This window comes from Salmo salar, chromosome 13 (assembly GCF_965601325.2).
Source record: "Salmo salar chromosome 13, fSalSal1, whole genome shotgun sequence".
Classification (NCBI taxonomy): domain Eukaryota; kingdom Metazoa; phylum Chordata; class Actinopteri; order Salmoniformes; family Salmonidae; genus Salmo; species Salmo salar.
Window position 1 is genome coordinate 106,400,266 of NC_138303.1, and position 20,767 is coordinate 106,421,032.

Here is a 20,767-nt window from a genome sequence, read left to right on the forward strand (position 1 = left end):
TGTTTGATGGTTCATCTGAGGGCATAGCGGGATTTCTTAGAAGCGTTAGTGTCCCGCTCCTTGAAACCGTCAGCTCTAGCCTTTAGCTCGATGCGGATATTGCCTGTAATCCATGGCTTCTAGTTGGGATATGTACATACGGTCACTGTGGGGATGACGTTGTCGATGCACTTATTGATGAAGCAAATGACTGAGGTGGTGTTCTCCTCAATGCCATTGGATGAATCCCGGAACATATTCCAGTCTGTGCTAACAAAACAGTCCTGTAGCGTAGCATCCGCGTCATCTGACCACTTCTGTATTGGGTGAGTCACTGGTACTTCCTGTTTTAGTTTTTACTTGTAAGCAGGAATCAGGAGGATAGAATTATGGTCCGATTTGCCAAATGGAGAGCTTTGTATGCATCTCTGTGTGTGGAGTAAAGGTGGTCTAGAGTTTTTTTCCTCTAGTTGCACACGTGACATGCTGGTAAAAATGAGGTAAAACTGATTTAAGTTTGCCTGCATTAATGTCCCCGGCCACTAGGAGCGCCACTTCTGGATGAGCATTTTGTTGTTTGTTAATGGCCTTATACAGCTCGTTGAGTGCGGTCTTAGTGCCAGTACCGGTCTGTGGTGGTAAATAGACGGCTATGAATAATATAGATGAGAACTCTCTTGATAGATGGTGTGGTCTACAGCTTATCATAAGGTACTCTACCTCAGGCGAGCAATACCTCGAGACTTCTTTAATATTAGACATCGCGCACCAGCTGTTATTGACAGACACACCCCCCGCCCCTCGTCTTACCAGACGTTGCATCTTCTCTATTCTGCCTGTGCATGGAAAATCCCGCCAGCTCTATATTATCCGTGTCGTCGTTCAGCCACGACTCGGTGAAACATAAGATATTACAGTTTTTAATGTCCCGTTGGTAGGATAATCTTAATTGTAGATCATCAATTATATTTTCCAATGATTGCACGGTAGCTAGTAGAACGAATGGCTGTGGGAGTTTACTCACACGGATCCTCAGAAGGCAGCCCGACCTGCGCCCCCTTTTCTTTCGTCTTTTCTTCACGCAAATGAAGGGAATTTGGGCTTGTTCCCGGGAAGGCTGTATATCCTTCTCTCCAGATTCGTTCAAGGAAAAAGCTTCTTCCAGTTTGAGGTGAGTAATCGCTGTTCTGATGTCCAGAATATATTTATTTTCGGTCATAAGAGATGGTAGCAGTAACATTATGTACAAAATAAGTTACAAAAATAAGTTACAAACAACGCAAAAAAAAAATGAACAAAATAGCACAGTTGGTTAGGAGCATGTAAAACGTCACCTATCCTCTTCGGCGCCATTTTACCATATTAGGGTGTGGCCCAAATTATTCAGACGCTACAGACAGAAGATTGGATGTACCAACATCATACAAGTCCCGTGACACATGTGGGGGTCGTAGAGCAAAACAGTAAAACACCACTGTGTTCGTGAGAGTCTCATCAGTCCATACAGGGGTTTGTAGGACAAACCGTTTGGACGCTACAGGCGTTTTCGTGAGAAGACCGATTTTCAGGATGTCTCATGGTCTGACAAACACCACTCTAGCTATCTCCTTTCACTGCGGATGAGGAAGGATGCAGTGGATTGAGACGCAGCCCATGCAAAATAACGAATATCTCTATTTTAAATTGACGGAGTATGATGGGGATTTTATTATTTTGATAATAAGATTTCCTCGGGCTGCGTACGTCAACTCTAAGGGTTAATATAACCTCCCTGTCTATAAAGCCACCAAGCATTGAAGGAAGGCAGCTAGCTAACTAACGTTACTTGATATTAATTACTTAAAACTAACCTGGCAAAAGCTAGCTAGCTGGAGCAATGGTCAGGAATTCGACCCAATTTCCTGTCCCCTCCCCGTCTACTCTATCATTATGGGAGATGTGAGCTCTTTGAGGTCTAAATGCGATTTCACATTGTAGCTTGTTTGTAATAGTGTTTTGGTACCGGAGTTGTTGTATTTTAATACTGTCAACAGTGAAAAGCACCTAGCAATATGTTAGAGATGTGAGACAGGATATGTGTTTAACCTTTCTTCATGCTCCTCTATAGAACATGTCAGATGGTGCATTGAAGACTGATGTGTGTCTTTTTATACTGTCATTGCAGGTTTGGTTCTATTGTCTAATAATTACTTCCGAGGCTAATTTAGAAGTCAATTCATGGGAATAATCTAGAAGAAGTAATAAATAGTACTTTGTCTATATTACATCTTTAATGAGCAGCATTTTAATTCACAGATAGAACAAATCATCAATATACTTGATTGAACAAATAATCAATATAGTAATGAATCTGTATGTACTTTCACCAAAATAAACTGTATGGAAAAATATCCCTGTATTTCTTTCTGTAGTGCTTTTTACCTTTGTACTTTATTATTTTCTTTAATACAAAATTGTACTTACAGCTATAGAAAACGTTTTCTATAACTATAGTTTTCTAAACCAGAAACTGAATCATCACGTGGTACAGTATCTCTCTGAGACTAGACACATTTATAAAAGTCAGAATAATACATTTGGATTCATTTAGAGGTTTCCCCAGTTGTGGTTCTACAAGAATCATTTCACATACACCCGCATAATATCTGTCTACAGAAAAGTATACTTTGCAAGTCGGTTGAGGATACAGTCTGCAGTAGTACCTTTTGGAAATCAGTTTCAATTTGCATTACATTGAGAGACAACAGAGCTGAAATAAGTAATAATTAGCATACAATTGAATTTACACCATTATGATCAAATACATTCAATATCATGAATAATCATGTACATAAAAAAATATATATATATAGATATTCATTCTGTGGATTCTGAAGCATAAAACTGTTTTCCATCGGTTCTTGCATGAAGTACACACATATATATATATAGTTGGTTCTTTAACAGTTTGTGAGTGAGCTAAAGGGTTTTGGTTCCGCCTCTGACAGAAACTCTCCTCACTATCTCAAAGTGTTTGTAAGTTTTTGGGATGTTAGCTTAGCCTTAGAGAGAACAGTTTTTATCCTCCAGAGAACTATCGATCCAGGCATCCTTAATGTACAAAACTCCTATTCTGAGCTGGAGATTGACAGAAGGGAGAGTCACAATAGCTAACTGTCTGACGTCACAACCCAGCTCGTGACTACAGGAGGAGCAGGGAGTTTAGCACACAGACCGTCTTTCAGACCCTCATGCAGGGTAGATTAGTCTAGAAGGTGGGCATCGTGGGGGCAGTGTCCACATAGCCGCTGGTGGTCAGGCACGTGCTGTCCTGGAGCTGGGTAGCTACAGGTCCGTCTTTGGCCATCTTGCCCTGCTGCTGTGTGGGATATCTCTCAGCCGAACCCCCCTCCTTCTCCTGGTAGTCACAGTATCGCCCAGCCTCAGCCATCTGCCTCTGCCTCTGCAGCAAGAGCACGTTGTCATTGTTCACCCCGTTGACTTTACTGTAGTCCACCCCGGCCCCGCCGAACTGCACCTGGAAGGGGCCCCGGCCGTGGCTGGAGAGGGGCTTCAGGACCAGCTGGTTCTCCGGGTTCACTTTCTGGACCTCCACGTACTCCATGGACCGGGAGGGGGGCAGCCCAAGCCCCGTGGCTTCTTTCTGGCGCTCCAGATTGCGGATGTTGAAGTTGCTGTGGGCCTGGGGGTGGTGCTGGGCCTCCCAGTGGTAAGCAACTCCAGCGGATGGGGATCTGCTGAGATGGTACTCGCTGTACTCTCCCAGGCTGTCTCTGTACTCTGGGTGGTGGGGAAAGGAGGATCCATGGATCGACGGGGAGAAGACTGATGGCCAGGTCTTAACCCTCCCATCTGATGAATCTGGGGTGTCCACCTCCTGGCTGTCTCCCCTCTCCAGCCTCTCCCAAGACCCCGCCTGGCCTTGCAGTAGCTCGGGTCCCTCGTAGCTCGACTCCTCCTTGGACTCCACACCTCCACACTTCTCCATCAGCAAGGTGTGGCTATCACAGCTGCCCCGGCCCGAGTCGTTGTCCGACTGGCTCTTGGACTTGAGGCAGCCAACATCTTGGAGGTCTTTTCCCTCCAGCATCAGTTCCTGTTTCTCGTTGACGTACACTTCCAGGTATTCCACCAGCAGATCCTCGTAGTCAGTAGACCTCGGAGGGAAACTTTGGACTACCAAGGCGTTGAATACCTCTTCTGGCTTGCCCTTCTGTAGACAGAGCAAAGAGGTTTAGTGGAAAGGACAATTAGACGGTGGAATCAATGGAATCACTTAACCCTGAGAAACATTGAGACATTGAGTGAACTAATGAAGTCACTTTACCTTGAGAAGCTGTTGATCAAATCCTTTTATTTTAGGTCCAGGAACGGGAGGTAGTAGACAGTGCTTCACACTAGAGGGAGAGAGAGAGAGTGACTGAGTGAGTGAGCTGTTCATGAATGGAGAATACTGTTGCTATGCAATCAGCTTCTTCATTGATTCATCTAATCTCATGATCGTGACTTCAGAAGGTTTCTTTGTACCTGCTTCTGTTCATGGTGGTAATCCATATGAGAATCAAGAAGATGAAGGCAGAGAAGACGGCGATCAGGATCCACATGGATTGTTCCCGGGGGATGTCTGTCAACACAACAACAAAATAACATTACAATACAACTTCTTTTGAAAGAGAAATGTTTCTTTTTTTACTGCCTGACAGACATCACATACACTCCTCCAAGAGGCTGGAAGCAGCACAGCACATTAGTGACTGCGGTGCTGTCTAGACATTATTTAAAACTATGACAAGTATAGAGGCGTGGTTGGCAGACTTACAGTCTGGAACTTTGACATAGCTGGCGGTGCTCCACTCGCTCCAGAAGCCGTGGTCTGGCTTGCAGCGGACCTGCACCATGTAGACGCCACCAGAGTGCAGGCTGAAGATGTTGAACATTTTCTGCTGACCTGCGCGGTGCACCTGTTAGGGAAAAGACACACAAGATAATATTAGAGATTGTGAATAACCACAAGGGTATTGATGTGATGCTTTCTATGAGTACTTTTATAAACCTATACTTTCATCCAAAGCAGTGCAATGCATACATTTCTAGTGTGTGTATGTTACCCCTGTGGGAATTAAACCCTCGACCTTAGCCACACAGGACAGGGGATTGATTTTACTTCCTGCATTAACTTTCTAAGAAACAGACCGGACCCTTTTCTGAGTAATGATATATGGGTTACATAGTTAATGATAACTTTGATCGTCTGGAAAAGTTTCCAGGAACTTTCTCTGAACGATCCTTGATGGTTTTGTGTTTTGGTCTAACTGGTTGATTATTCATATAGTTCAGCAATAATGACCAATCTTTAACTAGGGAAGTATATTTCATCATTATTTAACAGGTCCTGTGATAAAGACATTGGCCAGTCTAGCATTGTAGCTGTAGGGCAGATGACTGGGTTGTGCCTAGAAAGGCTAACTGCTACCTCAGTGTAGATCAGGGGCTCCCAACCTTTTTCTCCCCCCTTTTACAACAAAAATGTCCTGCAATTATACATAGTTTAACAAGACTCTTGACATCTATCAGGTAGGCTATTTACTGATAATAATAATAAAAATAATAATAACAACAATAATAATCATGAATATGGAAAATAAATTCCCTCATGCGTGTCAGTGTTGTGTCTTCCTCTGGCATTTTACTGCTTGTTTCTAGCCCAAAGCATCATGGGATGTATGCGTCATTTTAGATCGGTATAAACAATCGCAATTTGTAAAAATAAACAAAGTTAGGAAAGCCTGGTGTAGCTAATACTTGATGTAGCTTAGAAAACGGTGATCCTAGAGACCTGCAGTATACTCCAGCTCTTTATCCCAGCTGAGCTTTAATGCCTTCGTCACACTAGCCTCAACTGATCTTCAACAACTTGATTAGCGAGTCAAGTGTTTCACTGCTGAGCACATGCTGGTACAGCAGTTCTTTAAGAGCAGGATTTGAGGATCACTGGCCTAGAGGTTACAAACTGTCCGCTCCCAATAAATCATTTCTAATCACATCACTTCCTCTTCTTCAGTGTAGCTGCAAAGGCATCACTTCATGATTGTGGTTGCCATTGTGAACGTTTTGAACGTTCTAGCTTGTGGTTTCTGTGGCCAAAATTGTAGTTGTGTTTAAGTACCTCCCACTCCTCTGCCTCCTCCAGTTTGACCCTGAGCTCGTAGATGAGGGTGATCCAGCCGGAACGCGTGTCGGCCTTACGGGGCGGTTCCCATGACACCCTGAGGAAGGGACCATCTTCGTCCTCCAACACCCCTACCGTCACGTTCTCTGGTGTATGTGGCTGGACTGAAGAGGAGGGACAGACAGATGCTAATGTCAATGACCATAGAAGAACAGACACAAGGGCCATATTTTGGGAGTATTTGTCTGCTTAGTGATAACCTGAAGAATAAACATTCATATTAAGGCATGCCATACTTTTTATGACCTTTTTTACTACAGTCCAATGACAATTTTTTTCTCTATTCTCAAGCTATTTTGGAACTCTTCCAATGGAAGTGTGTAGCACATTTTCTATACTCTCTCTGTATATCCTCTATACTCTCTCTGTATATCCTCTATACTCTCTCTGTATATCCTCTATACTCTCTCTGTATATCCTCTATACACTCTCTCTGTATATCCTCTATACCCTCTCTCTGTATATCCTCTATACTCTCTCTGTATATCCTCTATACTCTCTCTGTATATCCTCTATACCCTCTCTCTGTATATCCTCTATCTCTGTCACGGTTGTCGTCGGTAGAAATGGACCAAAACGCAGCAGGCATGCGGTTGTTCATTTTGAACATTTATTCCATCCAAAATGAACACAAAAATAACAACAGAGAACGAACGACAAAATGACAGCCTTGAAGGCAACACAGCAAATCCAAAGACAATCTCCCACAATTAGACAAACAAACACACCCAACTAATATAGGACTTCCAATCAAAGGCAACACCACACAGCTGCCTTCAATTGGAAGTCCACCCCAATTAACCAAACATAGACATACAACTAACTAGATAACACATAGAAATACATACACACAGACCATAAACCAAAAACCCGGAAACACTAAATCAAACACCCTATTTTCCAAAACACCACCCCGAACCACATAAAACAAATACCCTCTGCCACGTCCTGGCCAAACTACAATACCAATTAACCTTATACTGACCAGGACGTGACAATCTCTGTATATCCTCTATACTCTCTCTGTATATCCTCTATACCCTCTCTCTGTATATCCTCTATACTCTATCTCTGTATATCCTCTATACTCTCTCTCTGTATATCCTCTATACTCTCTCTCTGTATATCCTCTATACTCTCTCTCTGTATATCCTCTATACTCTCTCTCTCTGTATATCCTCTATACTCTCTCTCTGTATATCCTCTATACTCTCTCTCTGTATATACTCTATCCTCTCTCTGTATATCCTCTATCCTCTCTCTGTATATCCTCTATCCTCTCTCTGTATATCCTCTATCCTCTCTCTGTATATCCTCTATACTCTCTCTGTATATCCTCTATACTCTCTCTGTATATCCTCTATACTGTCTCTCTGTATATTCTATATACTGTCTCTCTGTATATTATATATACTGTCTCTCTGTATATTATATATACTGTCTCTCTGTATATTCTATATACTGTCTCTCTGTATATCCTCTATACTCTCTTTGTATATTCTGTATAGTCTCTCTGTATATCCTCTAGACCACGCCCATGGGGTCAAGTTTCTTACCTATATAGACCACGCCCATGGGGGTCAAGTTTCTTACCTATATAGACCACGCCCATGGGGTCATGTTTCTTACCTATATAGACCACGCCCATGGGGTCAAGTTTCTTACCTATATAGACCACGCCCATGGGGTCAAGTTTCTTACCTATATAGACCACGCCCATGGGGTCAAGTTTCTTACCTATATAGACCACGCCCATGGGGTCAAGTTTCTTACCTATATAGACCACGCCCATGGGGTCAAGTTTCTTACCTATATAGACCACGCCCATGGGGTCAAGTTTCTTACCTATATAGACCACGCCCATGGGGTCAAGTTTCTTACCTATATAGACCACGCCCATGGGGTCAAGTTTCTTACCTATATAGACCACGCCCATGGGATCAAGTTTCTTACCTATATAGACCACGTCTACATCCACAGGGTCAGAGAAGTTGTTGCCAAGTGCGTTGGTGGCCACTACAGTGATGTTGTAGTTGACCCAGATGGATGTTTCATTCTTGTTGAAGAAACAGGAGTTGGCCCCCGCTGTACGGTAGTCTGGACACTCATAGACTGTTTCAGAGCTGGAGAGACAGGGACAGAGAGAGACAGTTAGTTCCAGTTAGAGACAGAGAGACAGTTAGTGAGGTAGTCTGGACACTCATAGACTGTTTCAGAGCTGGAGAGACAGGGACAGAGAGAGACAGTTAGTTCCAGTTAGAGACAGAGAGACAGTTAGTGAGGTAGTCTGGACACTCATAGACTGTTTCAGAGCTGGAGAGACAGGGACAGAGAGAGACAGTTAGTTCCAGTTAGAGACAGAGAGACAGTTAGTGAGGTAGTCTGGACACTCATAGACTGTTTCAGAGCTGGAGAGACAGGGACAGAGAGAGACAGTTAGTTCCAGTTAGAGACAGAGAGACAGTTAGTGAGGTAGTCTGGACACTCATAGACAGTGTCAGAGCTGGAGAGAACGGGACAGAGAGAGAGACAAGAGACAGGGACAGAGAGAAAGAAAGACAGGGACACAGAGAGAGAGACAAGAGACAGGGACAGAGAGACAGGGACACAGAGAGAGAGACAAGAGACAGGGACAGAGAGATAGAGAGACAGGGACACAGAGAGAGAGACAGAGACAGACAGATAGGAAAGTAGTCTGGACACTCATAGACCGTGTCAGAGCTGGAGAGAACGGGACAGAGAGAGAGACAAGAGACAGGGACAGAGAGAAAGAGAGACAGGGACACAGAGAGAGAGACAGAGAGACAGAGACAGACAGATAGGAAAGTAGTCTGGACACTCATAGACCGTGTCAGAGCTGGAGAGAACGGGACAGAGAGAGAGACAAGAGACAGGGACAGAGAGAAAGAGAGACAGGGACACAGAGAGAGAGACAGAGACAGACAGATAGCGTTGACACAGAGATGACAATGTGATATTAGTGAGGAACAACATGTCCGGACAGGAGTCAGAATAACAAGTGTTCGTGTGGAGGCATTGTTATGATTTTTCAGTCTTGCTATTTACATGACGGGGAAAAAAACAAGTCAACATCCTTTGCCTTTGTGTGTACATAAACAATTCCTGAAAAAACACCAGTGTGTTTGTACCTAAGCCTGTGTGTGAAGGTGTGTCCAAGACAAGTGACCAATGTGTTTTAGGAGGGAGCATGTGATAGGGGGTAATGCAGGCATGGGGGGGGGGTGTTGCTTCGTGGGTGTCCACCTCCTTGCCAGTGGGCATGTGGTATGTCTGCATAACCACTCACTTCTCTTTGTGGTAGAAGAGGGAGTAGGTGGTGGGTCGTCCCCCATCAGAGCCTGGTTCCCACCAGCAGGTGAAGGTCTCCTTATCTGGGGACCTACAACTGGTCAGCTTGGGCTTTCCTGGGGGAGTGTGGCCTGAAGGATAGACAACCGGAAGAGCAGGTCAGACAACCGATAAACCAGGTCAGACAACCGATAAACCAGGTCAGACAACCGATAAACCAGGTCAGACAACCGATAAACCAGGTCAGACAACCGATAAACCAGGTCAGACAACCGATAAACCAGGTCAGACAACCGGTAGACCAGGTCAGACAACCGGTAAACCAGGTCAGACAACCGATAAACCAGGTCAGACAACCGATAAACCAGGTCAGACAACCGGTAGACCAGGTCAGACAACCGATAAACCAGGTCAGACAACCGATAAACCAGGTCAGACAACCGGTAAACCAGGTCAGACAACCGATAAACCAGGTCAGACAACCGATAAACCAGGTCAGACAACCGATAAACCAGGTCAGACAACCGATAAACCAGGTCAGACAACCGATAAACCAGGTCAGACAACCGATAAACCAGGTCAGACAACCGATAAACCAGGTCAGACAACAGGCACAGAAGGCAGCACAACACCTGTGAGACAACACGCAACACCTGTGAGACAACACACAACACCTGTGAGACAACACACAACACCTGTGAGACAACACGCAACACCTGTGAGACAACACACAACACCTGTGAGACAACACGCAACACCTGTGAGACAACACGCAACACCTGTGAGACAACACGCAACACCTGTGAGACAACACACAACACCTGTGAGACAACACACAACACCTGTGAGACAACACGCAACACCTGTGAGACAACACGCAACACCTGTGAGACAACACGCAACACCTGTGAGACAACAACACACAACACCTGTGAGACAACACGCAACACCTGTGAGACAACACGCAACACCTGTGAGACAACACACAACACCTGTGAGACAACACGCAACACCTGTGAGACAACACGCAACACCTGTGAGACAACACGCAACACCTGTGAGACAACACACAACACCTGTGAGACAACACGCAACACCTGTGAGACAACACGCAACACCTGTGAGACAACACGCAACACCTGTGAGACAACACGCAACACCTGTGAGACAACACACAACACCTGTGAGACAACACACAACACCTGTGAGACAACACGCAACACCTGTGAGACAACACGCAACACCTGTGAGACAACACGCAACACCTGTGAGACAACACGCAACACCTGTGAGACAACACGCAACACCTGTGAGACAACACGCAACACCTGTGAGACAACACGCAACACCTGTGAGACAACACGCAACACCTGTGAGACAACACGCAACACCTGTGAGACAACACGCAACACCTGTGAGACAACACGCAACACCTGTGAGACAACACACAACACCTGTGAGACAACACGCAACACCTGTGAGACAACACGCAACACCTGTGAGACAACACACAACACCTGTGAGACAACACGCAACACCTGTGAGACAACACACAACACCTGTGAGACAACACGCAACACCTTTCACAGTTAGACCAGCTATTTCCTTATTCATTTTATTTGACCTTTATTAGTTTTCCCATTGAGGTCAAAATATATCTATCTAGAATATATCAATATCTAAAGTGTCCATTTTACTTGTGGCTGTTTAGGGCCCATTAAAAATGCACAAGTTATCTAGATATGGTAGTAGTGTATTTCCAGTGTCTACTGGGAGGGGCATAGTACTGAAACTACAGTCAATTTTTTACATAATTTTATTTAACCTTTATTTAACTAGGCAAGTCAGTTAAGAACAAACTCTTATTTACAATGACGTCCTACCCTGGCAAAACCTGGACGACACCGGGCCAATTGTGCGCCGCCCTATGGGACTCCCAATCACAGCCGGATGTGATACAGCCTTCAGCCGACACTGTTGATATGCTCCATGCATAGTCTTAATCATTCTGGACACGCTGTCTCCCTTTAATTCAGCCAGTTATATATGGACATTGTAATCCAAATCCAATCAGAGGTTACATGGCCTGGTCTTTGGTTTATATGTTCCGAGTGACCACATGCAGATTAGTGGCAATATCATACACACGCGCACACACACACACACACACACACACACACACACACACACACACACACACACACACACACACACACACACACACACACACACACACACACACACACACACACACACACACACACACACACACACACACACACGCACGCACACACACTTTGTGGTCTGTGACTTACGTGCTCCCTGAGCAACCACAGGCAGGATTAGTGACAGTATCAGTGTTACTCCCACGTCTCTCCACATCATGCCTCCTCACTGCCTCGCAAGTCAGGTTGAATTCTGGGAAAACAGAGATAGAAATAGACCAAGCATGAAGCATGACCAAATTAATTCATGCTTTTGTTACTTCTAAGTTAGACTACTGCAATGCTCTACTTTCCGGCTACCCAGATAAAGCACTAAATAATATTCAGTTAGTGCTAAATACAGCTGCTAGAATCCTGACTAGAACCCCAAAATGTGATCATATTACTCCAGTGCTAGCCTCCCTACACTGGCTTCCTGTTAAGGCAAGGGCTGATTTCAAGGTTTTACTGCTAACCTACAAAGCATTACATGGGCTTGCTCCTACCCATCTTTCCGATTTGGTCCTTCCGTACATTCCTATGATTGAGTGTAGTCTGGCCCAGGAGTGTGAAGGTGAACAGAAAGGCTCTGGAGCAACGAACCGCCCTTGCTGTCTCTGCCTGGCCGGTTCCCCTCTCTCCACTGGGATTCTCTGCCTCTAACCCTATTACAGGGGCTGAGTCACTGGCTTACTGGTGCTCTTCCATGCTGTCCCTAGTAGGGGTGCGACACTTGAGTGGGTTGAGTCGCTGGGTTGGCACCCCCCCTTGGGTTGTGCCGTGGCGGAGATCTTTGTGGGCTATACTCGGCCTTGTCTCAGGATGGTAAGTTGGTGTTGAAGATATCCCTCTAGTGGTGTGGGGGCTGTGCTTTGGCAAAGTGGGTGGGGTTATATCCTGCCTGTTTGGCTCTGTCCGGGGGTATCGTCGGACAGGGCCACAGTGTCTCCTGACCCCTCCTGTCTCAGCCTCCAGTATTTATGCTGCAGTAGTTTATGTGTCGGGGGGCTAGGGTCAGTCTGTTATATCTGGAGTATTTCTCCTGTCTTATCCGGTGTCCTGTGTGAACTTTAAGTATGCTCTCTCTAATTCTCTCTTTCTTTCTCTCTCTCAGAGGACCTGAGCCCTAGGACCATGCCTCAGGACTACCTGGCATGATGACTCCTTGCTGTCCCCAGTACACCTGGCCGTGCTGCTGCTCCAGTTTCTACTGTTCTGCCTGCGGCTATGGAACCCTGACCTGTTCACCGGACGTGCTACCTGTCCCAGACCTGCTGTTTTCAACTCTCTAGAGGCAGCAGGAGCGGTAGAGATACTCTCAATGATCGGCTATGAAAAGCCAACTGACATTTACTCCTGAGGTGCTGACTTGTTGCACCCTCGACAACTACTGTGATTATTATTATTTGACCATGCTGGTCATTTATGAACATTTGAACATCTTGGCCATGTTCTGTTATAATCTCCACCCAGCACAGCCAGAAGAGGACTGGCCACCCCTCATAGCCTGGTTCCTCTCTAGGTTTCTTCCTAGGTTTTGGCCTTTCATGGGAGTTTTTCCTAGCCACCGTGCTTCTACACCTGCATTGCTTGCTGTTTGAGGGTTTAGGCTGGGTTTCTGTACAGCACTTTGATATGTCAGCTGATGTAAGAAGGGTTATATAAATACATTTGATCAACCTATCAGGTGTCTCTGAACACTATAACACAAGACAGGCGACATCATGTAATTGAACCCCTGGTTGTCTGTGATCAGTAGAAACAAGACTTGATGCTAGGGGAAACAACATGGTTACTACCAGTATATGCTGGCCAAAGTCAGACTGAAGACCACGATGGAAATACGTTTTTTTGTGTAATCCTACTTGATGATTTTAAATGCAGTTTATCAACTTGTGTTATTAGTGGATTTTTTTTTTTTTTAATTAACCGAACAAATTCTTGCCATCTGACCAGTTACATAATGAAAAAGGTGATGTCTCAATGGTTTCTAACTCATTTACTTATTATATCTTTATTGTTACATAAAAGGGTCTGTACCTCCATCCTCAGGAAATAATGCAAACTGTAAGTATGCGTATTAGTAGCCTCAACTAGACCAGATTTGGAAAGACAGCCATTCTAGACTGGCGTGTTAGTGAAGGTCAGTGTCAACCTGGTTCAACTGGTCCATCCTAGCCTTGTCCAGGTGGTTGAGTTCACCTTCTAACCGCAACTTGTGTAGTTTTAAAATGACATTTTCTAATCCATCCATGGCCCCATTGAATTTCCACAGTCATGGAAATTCCCTCAGAGTGTGGTGTCAGGAAAATAACCTCTCACTCAACGTCAACAAAACAAAGGAGATGATCGTGGACTTCAGGAAACAGCTGAGGGACCACCCCCCTGTCCACATCGACGGGACAGTAATGGAGAAGGTGGAAAGTTTTAAGTTCCTCGATGTGCACATCACGGACAAACTGAAATGGTCCACCCACACAGACAGCGTGGTGAACAAGGCGCAACTGCGCCTCTTCAACCTCAGGAGACTGAAGAAATTTGGCTTGTCACCTAAAAGCCTCAGAAACTTTTACAGATGCACAATCAAGAGCATCCTGTCAGGCTGTATCACCGCCTGGTACGGCAACTGCACCGCCCTCAACCGCAAGACTCCCCAGAGGGTAGTGAGGTCAGCACAACTCATAACCGGGTATAAACTACCTGCCCTTCAGGACATCTACAGCACCTGATGTCACAGGAAGGCCAAAAAGTTCATCAAAGACAACAACAAGCCGAGCTACTGCCTGTTCACCTCGCTATCATCCAGGAGGCCAGGTCAGTACAGGTGTATCAAAGCTGGGACCGAGAGACTGAAAAACAGCTTCTATCTCAAGGTCATCAGACTGTTAAAACAGCCATCACTAACATAGAGAGGCTGCTGCCAACATACATTTTTTACATTTACATTTTAGTCATTTAGCAGACGCTCTTATCCAGAGCGACTTACATTTCATTTCATACATTTTTTTTCTTCCATACTGGCCCCCCGTGGGAATCGAACCCACAACCCTGGCGTTGCAAACACCATGCGTTGCAAACACCACGCGTTGCAAACACCACGCGTTGCAAACACCACGCGTTGCAAACACCACGCGTTGCAAACACCATGCTCGACCAACCGAGCTACAGGGAAGGCCATACAGACTCAAATCTCTTGCCACTTTTAATAAATGGATTTAATAAAGGTATCACCAGTCACTTTAAATAATGGCACTTTAATAATGTTTACATATCCTACATTACTCATCTCATATGTATATACTGTATTTTATTGCATCTATTGCATCTCGCCTATGCCGCACGGCCATCGCGCATCCATATATTTATATGTACATATTCTGATTCCATCCCCTTACATTGTCGTTGTGAATTTGTTATATTACTTGTTAGATATTACTGCACTGTTGGAACTAGAAGCACAAGCATTTCGCTACACTCGCATTAACATCTGCTAACCATGTATATGTGATCAATAAAACAAATGATTTGATTTGATGCTTGTAAAATATTTATTCATGTTGTCTTGATGTTTACCACCATTCAGGTGAAAATCAATAGAAGATCAGAATATAATACTAAGCTGAGGAAAATAGCTGTGATATTTTGATAGAAAATAATAACAGAAACAAATAGCTGGAGAATTCAGCTTTTCAGGCAGAGTATTAAACATGTTTTATTTGATCATACACCTGAAACTGCTGAGGGAAAAATATTCCCTCAGCAACAGAGTTTCCTCCCTGTATTCTCTGTAGAGTGGATCCTCTGCATGCTGACATCCTGTCTAATTGGGTAACTGGGTAACTAACGAGGTCAATTAGGCTCTGTTCATGGGGACCAACAAGGTTCTCTACACTGTGATGTAATCTGTGTGCAAGGCGAGCCAGAAAGATGTGTGAATCTCTCTGACAGCTGGAGTGTGCTGTGCATAAGGTCTTATTACTGAGCAATTCATGGGTTCATCCCAGGTCAGCATTTTATCTTAACACCCTGAGAAAGAGCTGGAATCACATAGCCTTGCTACTTTGAAGTAGTCATGAGTCAATTGAATTTTTGAAGTACCGTATATAGAATGATATAAAAATATATTTCAGGCCTGCAGAGAAGAGTAAACATGACAGAAAAGCTGGAGAAAAAGGATATTGTTTTCCCCCATGTGTGCAAAGATGAACAAAGCTCCTCCTCTTTCCAGCTGGCATGTACAGCACATCTGATTGTGTAACACTGAGGGCTTATGTGTCATCATAACCAAGGAGAAACAAATCCAAATCAAATCTAATTTTATTTGTCACATACACATGGTTAGCAAATGTTAATGCGAGTGTAGCGAAATTCTTGTGCTTCTAGTTCCGACCATGCAGTAATATCTAACAAGTAATCTAACCTAACAATTTCACAACAACTACCTTAAAGAAACAGCAGTAGCAGTGTTGATCAGACTGCAGTGCAACCCCCATTTGCAGGACTGTGGATCGCGAAAATAAAAAAAATCAACTGAAGGGACTAACTAATAGCAGCCAGGCAGAGATCATCTGTTCTGCATGCCTAACTGCTACTTCCACTAAGCCGATGAAGTAACACTGATTTAACTATATTACTCCATCTAGCTACCTTGTTACCTCCACGACTTCTGACCCCCAGAGTGACGTTGGTATTTACTCCATGGTGCCTTGATTTCTACGTCACCCTAATCTGATAATTGTCAGATTAGAGTTGAAGTGGTTGAAAGGAGGGGAGGATTGTCCTCCGGCTGTATATAGCTCTGTCTTACATAACCATAGCATCACTAAGCTGCAGCCCGCTAAGCTGGCAAAGTGAGTGAAGGCAAACAAACAGGGACGCTCATAAACATAAATTGATTCAACGTCTGTATAGTGACCCTAAATGTCTTCGTTCTCACGGTTCTCATCTTTTGCTCACTCAGGTCCCCCTTTTTCTATCCCTTGCTGGTTTATCCCTCTAGATACTTTATCGTGATTGAAAGGTTAAATTAAATCTCAACTATAGGCCATATCTAAGTCAGTAGGCTAGATAACAATGGGTTAGCTTAATATCTTGTACTTTATTTATTGGTCATTAGTAGTTAAACTAGATTTCTTTGGAATAAAAGCTTGAAATAAATCAACTTTCTTTGGAATAACTATAGAACCCTGGGTCTAGGATAACCCTGGGTCTAGGATAACCCTGGGTCTAGGATAACCCTGGGTCTAGGATAACCCTAGGTCTAGGATAGCATCCTAGGTGTTAAGAGGCTACAGACTGCAATTTCAGGTGTGAGGTATCAGATTGCGCCCTGTGCGGTAAGGAGATCCTAGGGCTTCTTCTGATAGGCCTGTATCCTGACGCTCCCTGGGTGAATAACGATTAGGGATATTTAATTATTAAGGGGCTCAGGTATGACTCCTCTAGGCTAGTAGGGTTTTGAATGGCTCGGGTGGGTGCTGCCTTCAGACTGGAATAGCAGGTAATTAGAACCTGACCTGGGCCTGGTCGTCAAACATCAGTACACCAACTGGAGAGTGCTACAAAAGCCACAATCTTCGAAAAAAGGAATCCAAAACATATCTTTAGCTGTCCCCATAGGAGAACCCTTTTTTGTTCCAGGTAGAACTCTTTTGGGTTCCATGTAGAACCCTCTGTAAAGGGTTCTACATGGAACTCAAAAGGGTTCTGCCTGGAACCAAAAAGGGTTCTTCAAAGGGTTCTCCTATGGGGACAGTCGAAGAACCCTTTTAGGTTCTAGATTGCACCTTTTTTTCTAAGAGTGTACAGTAGGTACGATGGCTCAACAAAGTAGTCTTTAGACACTGTGTGTAGTTGTTTAGATATCTTTCTATATGAATCACAGTACGCACACACACACTAACCTTGACACACTCTGAGGCCTTGTCAGAAGAACCTTGACCGTCATGTGACCTAAACAGTAAAGTGTAAACCGGCCTGACCAGCCTCCTCATGATTCTGTTGATACAGGATGGGGACTGGGCTGTTGTGCACTGAGAGGTATCCTGGGGCATGGGATAACACACACACACACACACACACACACACCACACACACACACACACACACACACACACACACACACACACACACACACACACACACACACACACACACACACAAACAGCAGGACAATAACCTAAAACACAAGGCCAAATATTCACCGGAGTTGCTTACCAAGACGACATTGAATGTTCCTGAGTGGACTAGTTACAGTTTTGACTTAAAATCGTCTTGAAAATCTACAGCAAGACTTGAAGAATTTTTTAAATAGTAATATGAAAATATTGTACAGTCCAGGTGTGCAAAGCTCTTAGAGACTTACTCAGACAGACTGTTGTAAAAATCACTGCCAAAGGTGATTCTAACATGTATTGACTCAGGGGTGTGAATACTTATGTAAATTTCATTTTCAATATATTTGCATTTTAATTTTTTAACTTTTGTCATTATGGGATATTGTGTGTAGATGGGTGAGAGAGGGAAAAAAAATCGATTTAATCAATGTTTAATTGAGATGTGGAATAAGACAAGGGGTATGAAGACTTTATGAAGGCGCTGTATCTACACGATGGACATCGTTATTGCAGAGCTCCCTGGTGAAAAAGACATTGGTCTCATTACACTCCCTTCTTATTGTTCATCTTCTGAATGGCACATAGAGGTTGCTGAGCGTCTTCAAACTGGCCCTTGTGTCTGATGAATGGTATCTCTCATGACCAGGACTACGTCCCAAATGGCAACCTATTCCCTACATAGTACACTACTTTTAAGCCCTGTGGCTCTGGTCAGAAGTAGTGCACTAGGGTAGGGATGGGCAACTCCAGTCCTCAGGGGGCCTGATAGGTGTCACACTTCTAACCCAGCCCCAGCTAACACGCCTGACTCCAACAATCAACTGATTATTATCTTCAGTTCAGAATTCAGTTAGTTTAATCAGCTGTGGGATGTGGACAACGTGTGACACCACTCCAGCCCCGGAGGACTGGAGCTGCCCATCCCCGATGTAGGGAATAGGGTGTCATTTAGGAGGCAACCTAGGTCAAATGATGTATAAAAACTGAACCAGAGCATCATGGAACCTTTTGTAGGATGACGTTCATTGTAATGGAAACATCCAGAAGCTTGTCACTGTCGTACTGGAAAGATACTGTACATAATATAATCTAGTGGATGGACATGGTAAGCAGGCCTACTGGCATGGTTTTCGCACCACACAGACGCATATGCACAGACAAACACATGGTACAACATATTGTGACGGGTCTGTCTCACAGTAAATACCACTAGTGTTTCCTTCACATTCACCATGTCTTATGCCTCAGTGTTTTCACTGTACACAGAGTCATGAAAACATTCTCTTCTTCCACCTCCAAGAGCTGCTACACCCTCTACTTCTGAGTAGCCTAGTAGCCTAGCCTAGGTAGCTCAGTAGCAAAGCATCCCTGAGACAAGGTTATTTAGTGGGAAAATAAACTCTGTGTTTTACTACTGTACTTTTGGCACTATGGTATGCTGAATCATTGGTCCAGTTTAGCCAAACCTCAGGTTGAGGAGCTAACACGTGTATGAGGATGATACCGCTGTGCATTCTGTTGACAGCGCTCTAACAGAACTACAATCGGCTTTTTGGGGCGGCAGGTAGCCTAGTGGGCCAGTAACCGAAAGGTTGCTGGATTGAATCCACGAGCTGACAAGGTAAAAATCTGTCGTTCTGCCACTGAGCAAGGCACTGTTCCCCGCTAGGCCGTCATTGTAAATAAGAATTTGTTCTTAAGTGACTTGCCTAGTTAAATAAAGGTGAAATAAATAACAAATCATAATAAATGATGCTTTGCAGAAAGCCTTTGTTGAACTGAAATTGGAACTTAATGCAGGCAAAACTAATTATGTGTTATTTTCCAAATCACGTAAAAATGTATCTGATGATTTACACATTGATCGTGTCCACGCTTATTAATATCTGGGTATCTGGATTGACGAGAAGCTATTTTTCAGAAAGCATATTGATTAGTTACTTAAGACGTTAAGAATTAAAATTAACTTCCTTTATAAGAATAGGGCATGCCTTTCATTAAATAGCAGATAACAAATCATTCAGTTAACATTCATACTGGTTATAGACTATGGGGAAAATCGATTATATGAATGCAGCTGCCACTGTATTGAAGACAGTGAACACAGTTTATCATAACACACTCTGTATCAGAAAGTAGGCTGACCCTCCTTGAAGTCTCGTCGATCGATGCATTGAACTCTTTTTGTTTATAAAGCCCTCTTGCATAAGCTTCCACCGTACCTTACTACATTATTAACCTACAGACGAATACGAGCTACCAGACCGGTCTCAGGGATGGCTAACTCTGTAGATCTCTTCATTATTAACCTACAGACGAATACGAGCTACCAGACCGGTCTCGGGGATGGCTAACTCTGTAGATCTCTTCATTATTAACCTACAGACGAATACGAGCTACCAGACCGGTCTCGGGGATGGCTAACTCTGTAGATCTCTTCATTATTAACCTACAGACGAATACGAGCTACCAGACCGGTCTCGGGGATGGCTAACTCTGTAGATCTCTTCATTATTAACCTACAGACGAATACGAGCTACCAGACCGGTCTCGGGGATGGCTAACTCTGTAGATCTCTTCATTATTAACCTACAGACGAATACGAGCTACCAGACCGGTCTCGGGGATGGCTAACTCTGTAGATCTCTTCATTATTAACCTACAGACGAATACGAGCTACCAGACCGGTCTCGGGGATGGCTAACTCTGTAGATCTCTTCATTATTAACCTACAGACGAATACGAGCTACCAGACCGGTCTCAGGGATGGCTAACTCTGTAGATCTCTTCATTATTAACCTACAGACGAATACGAGCTACCAGACCGGTCTCAGGGATGGCTAACTCTGTAGATCTCTTCATTATTAACCTACAGACGAATACGAGCTACCAGACCGGTCTCAGGGATGGCTAACTCTGTAGATCTCTTC

At 44.2% G+C, this 20,767-nt stretch overlaps 1 protein-coding gene across 1 annotated transcript in view; it reads right to left on the bottom strand.

The window, feature by feature from the left end:
• Nucleotides 1-2,227: 2,227 nt before the first annotated feature.
• Nucleotides 2,228-20,767, bottom strand: part of prlra (prolactin receptor a) — a 35,411-nt gene continuing 16,871 nt past the window's right edge. Inside the window, exons 2-9 of the mRNA XM_082960556.1 lie at nucleotides 11,833-11,935; nucleotides 9,516-9,648; nucleotides 8,162-8,331; nucleotides 6,146-6,312; nucleotides 4,799-4,940; nucleotides 4,507-4,603; nucleotides 4,307-4,376; nucleotides 2,228-4,192 (exon numbers count right to left, since the gene is read on the bottom strand). Of these exons, the coding sequence (XP_082816682.1) occupies nucleotides 3,227-4,192; nucleotides 4,307-4,376; nucleotides 4,507-4,603; nucleotides 4,799-4,940; nucleotides 6,146-6,312; nucleotides 8,162-8,331; nucleotides 9,516-9,648; nucleotides 11,833-11,902 (1,815 nt within the window). The 5' untranslated portion in view covers nucleotides 11,903-11,935 and the 3' untranslated portion in view covers nucleotides 2,228-3,226. The remainder of the gene's footprint in view (nucleotides 4,193-4,306; nucleotides 4,377-4,506; nucleotides 4,604-4,798; nucleotides 4,941-6,145; nucleotides 6,313-8,161; nucleotides 8,332-9,515; nucleotides 9,649-11,832; nucleotides 11,936-20,767) is intronic.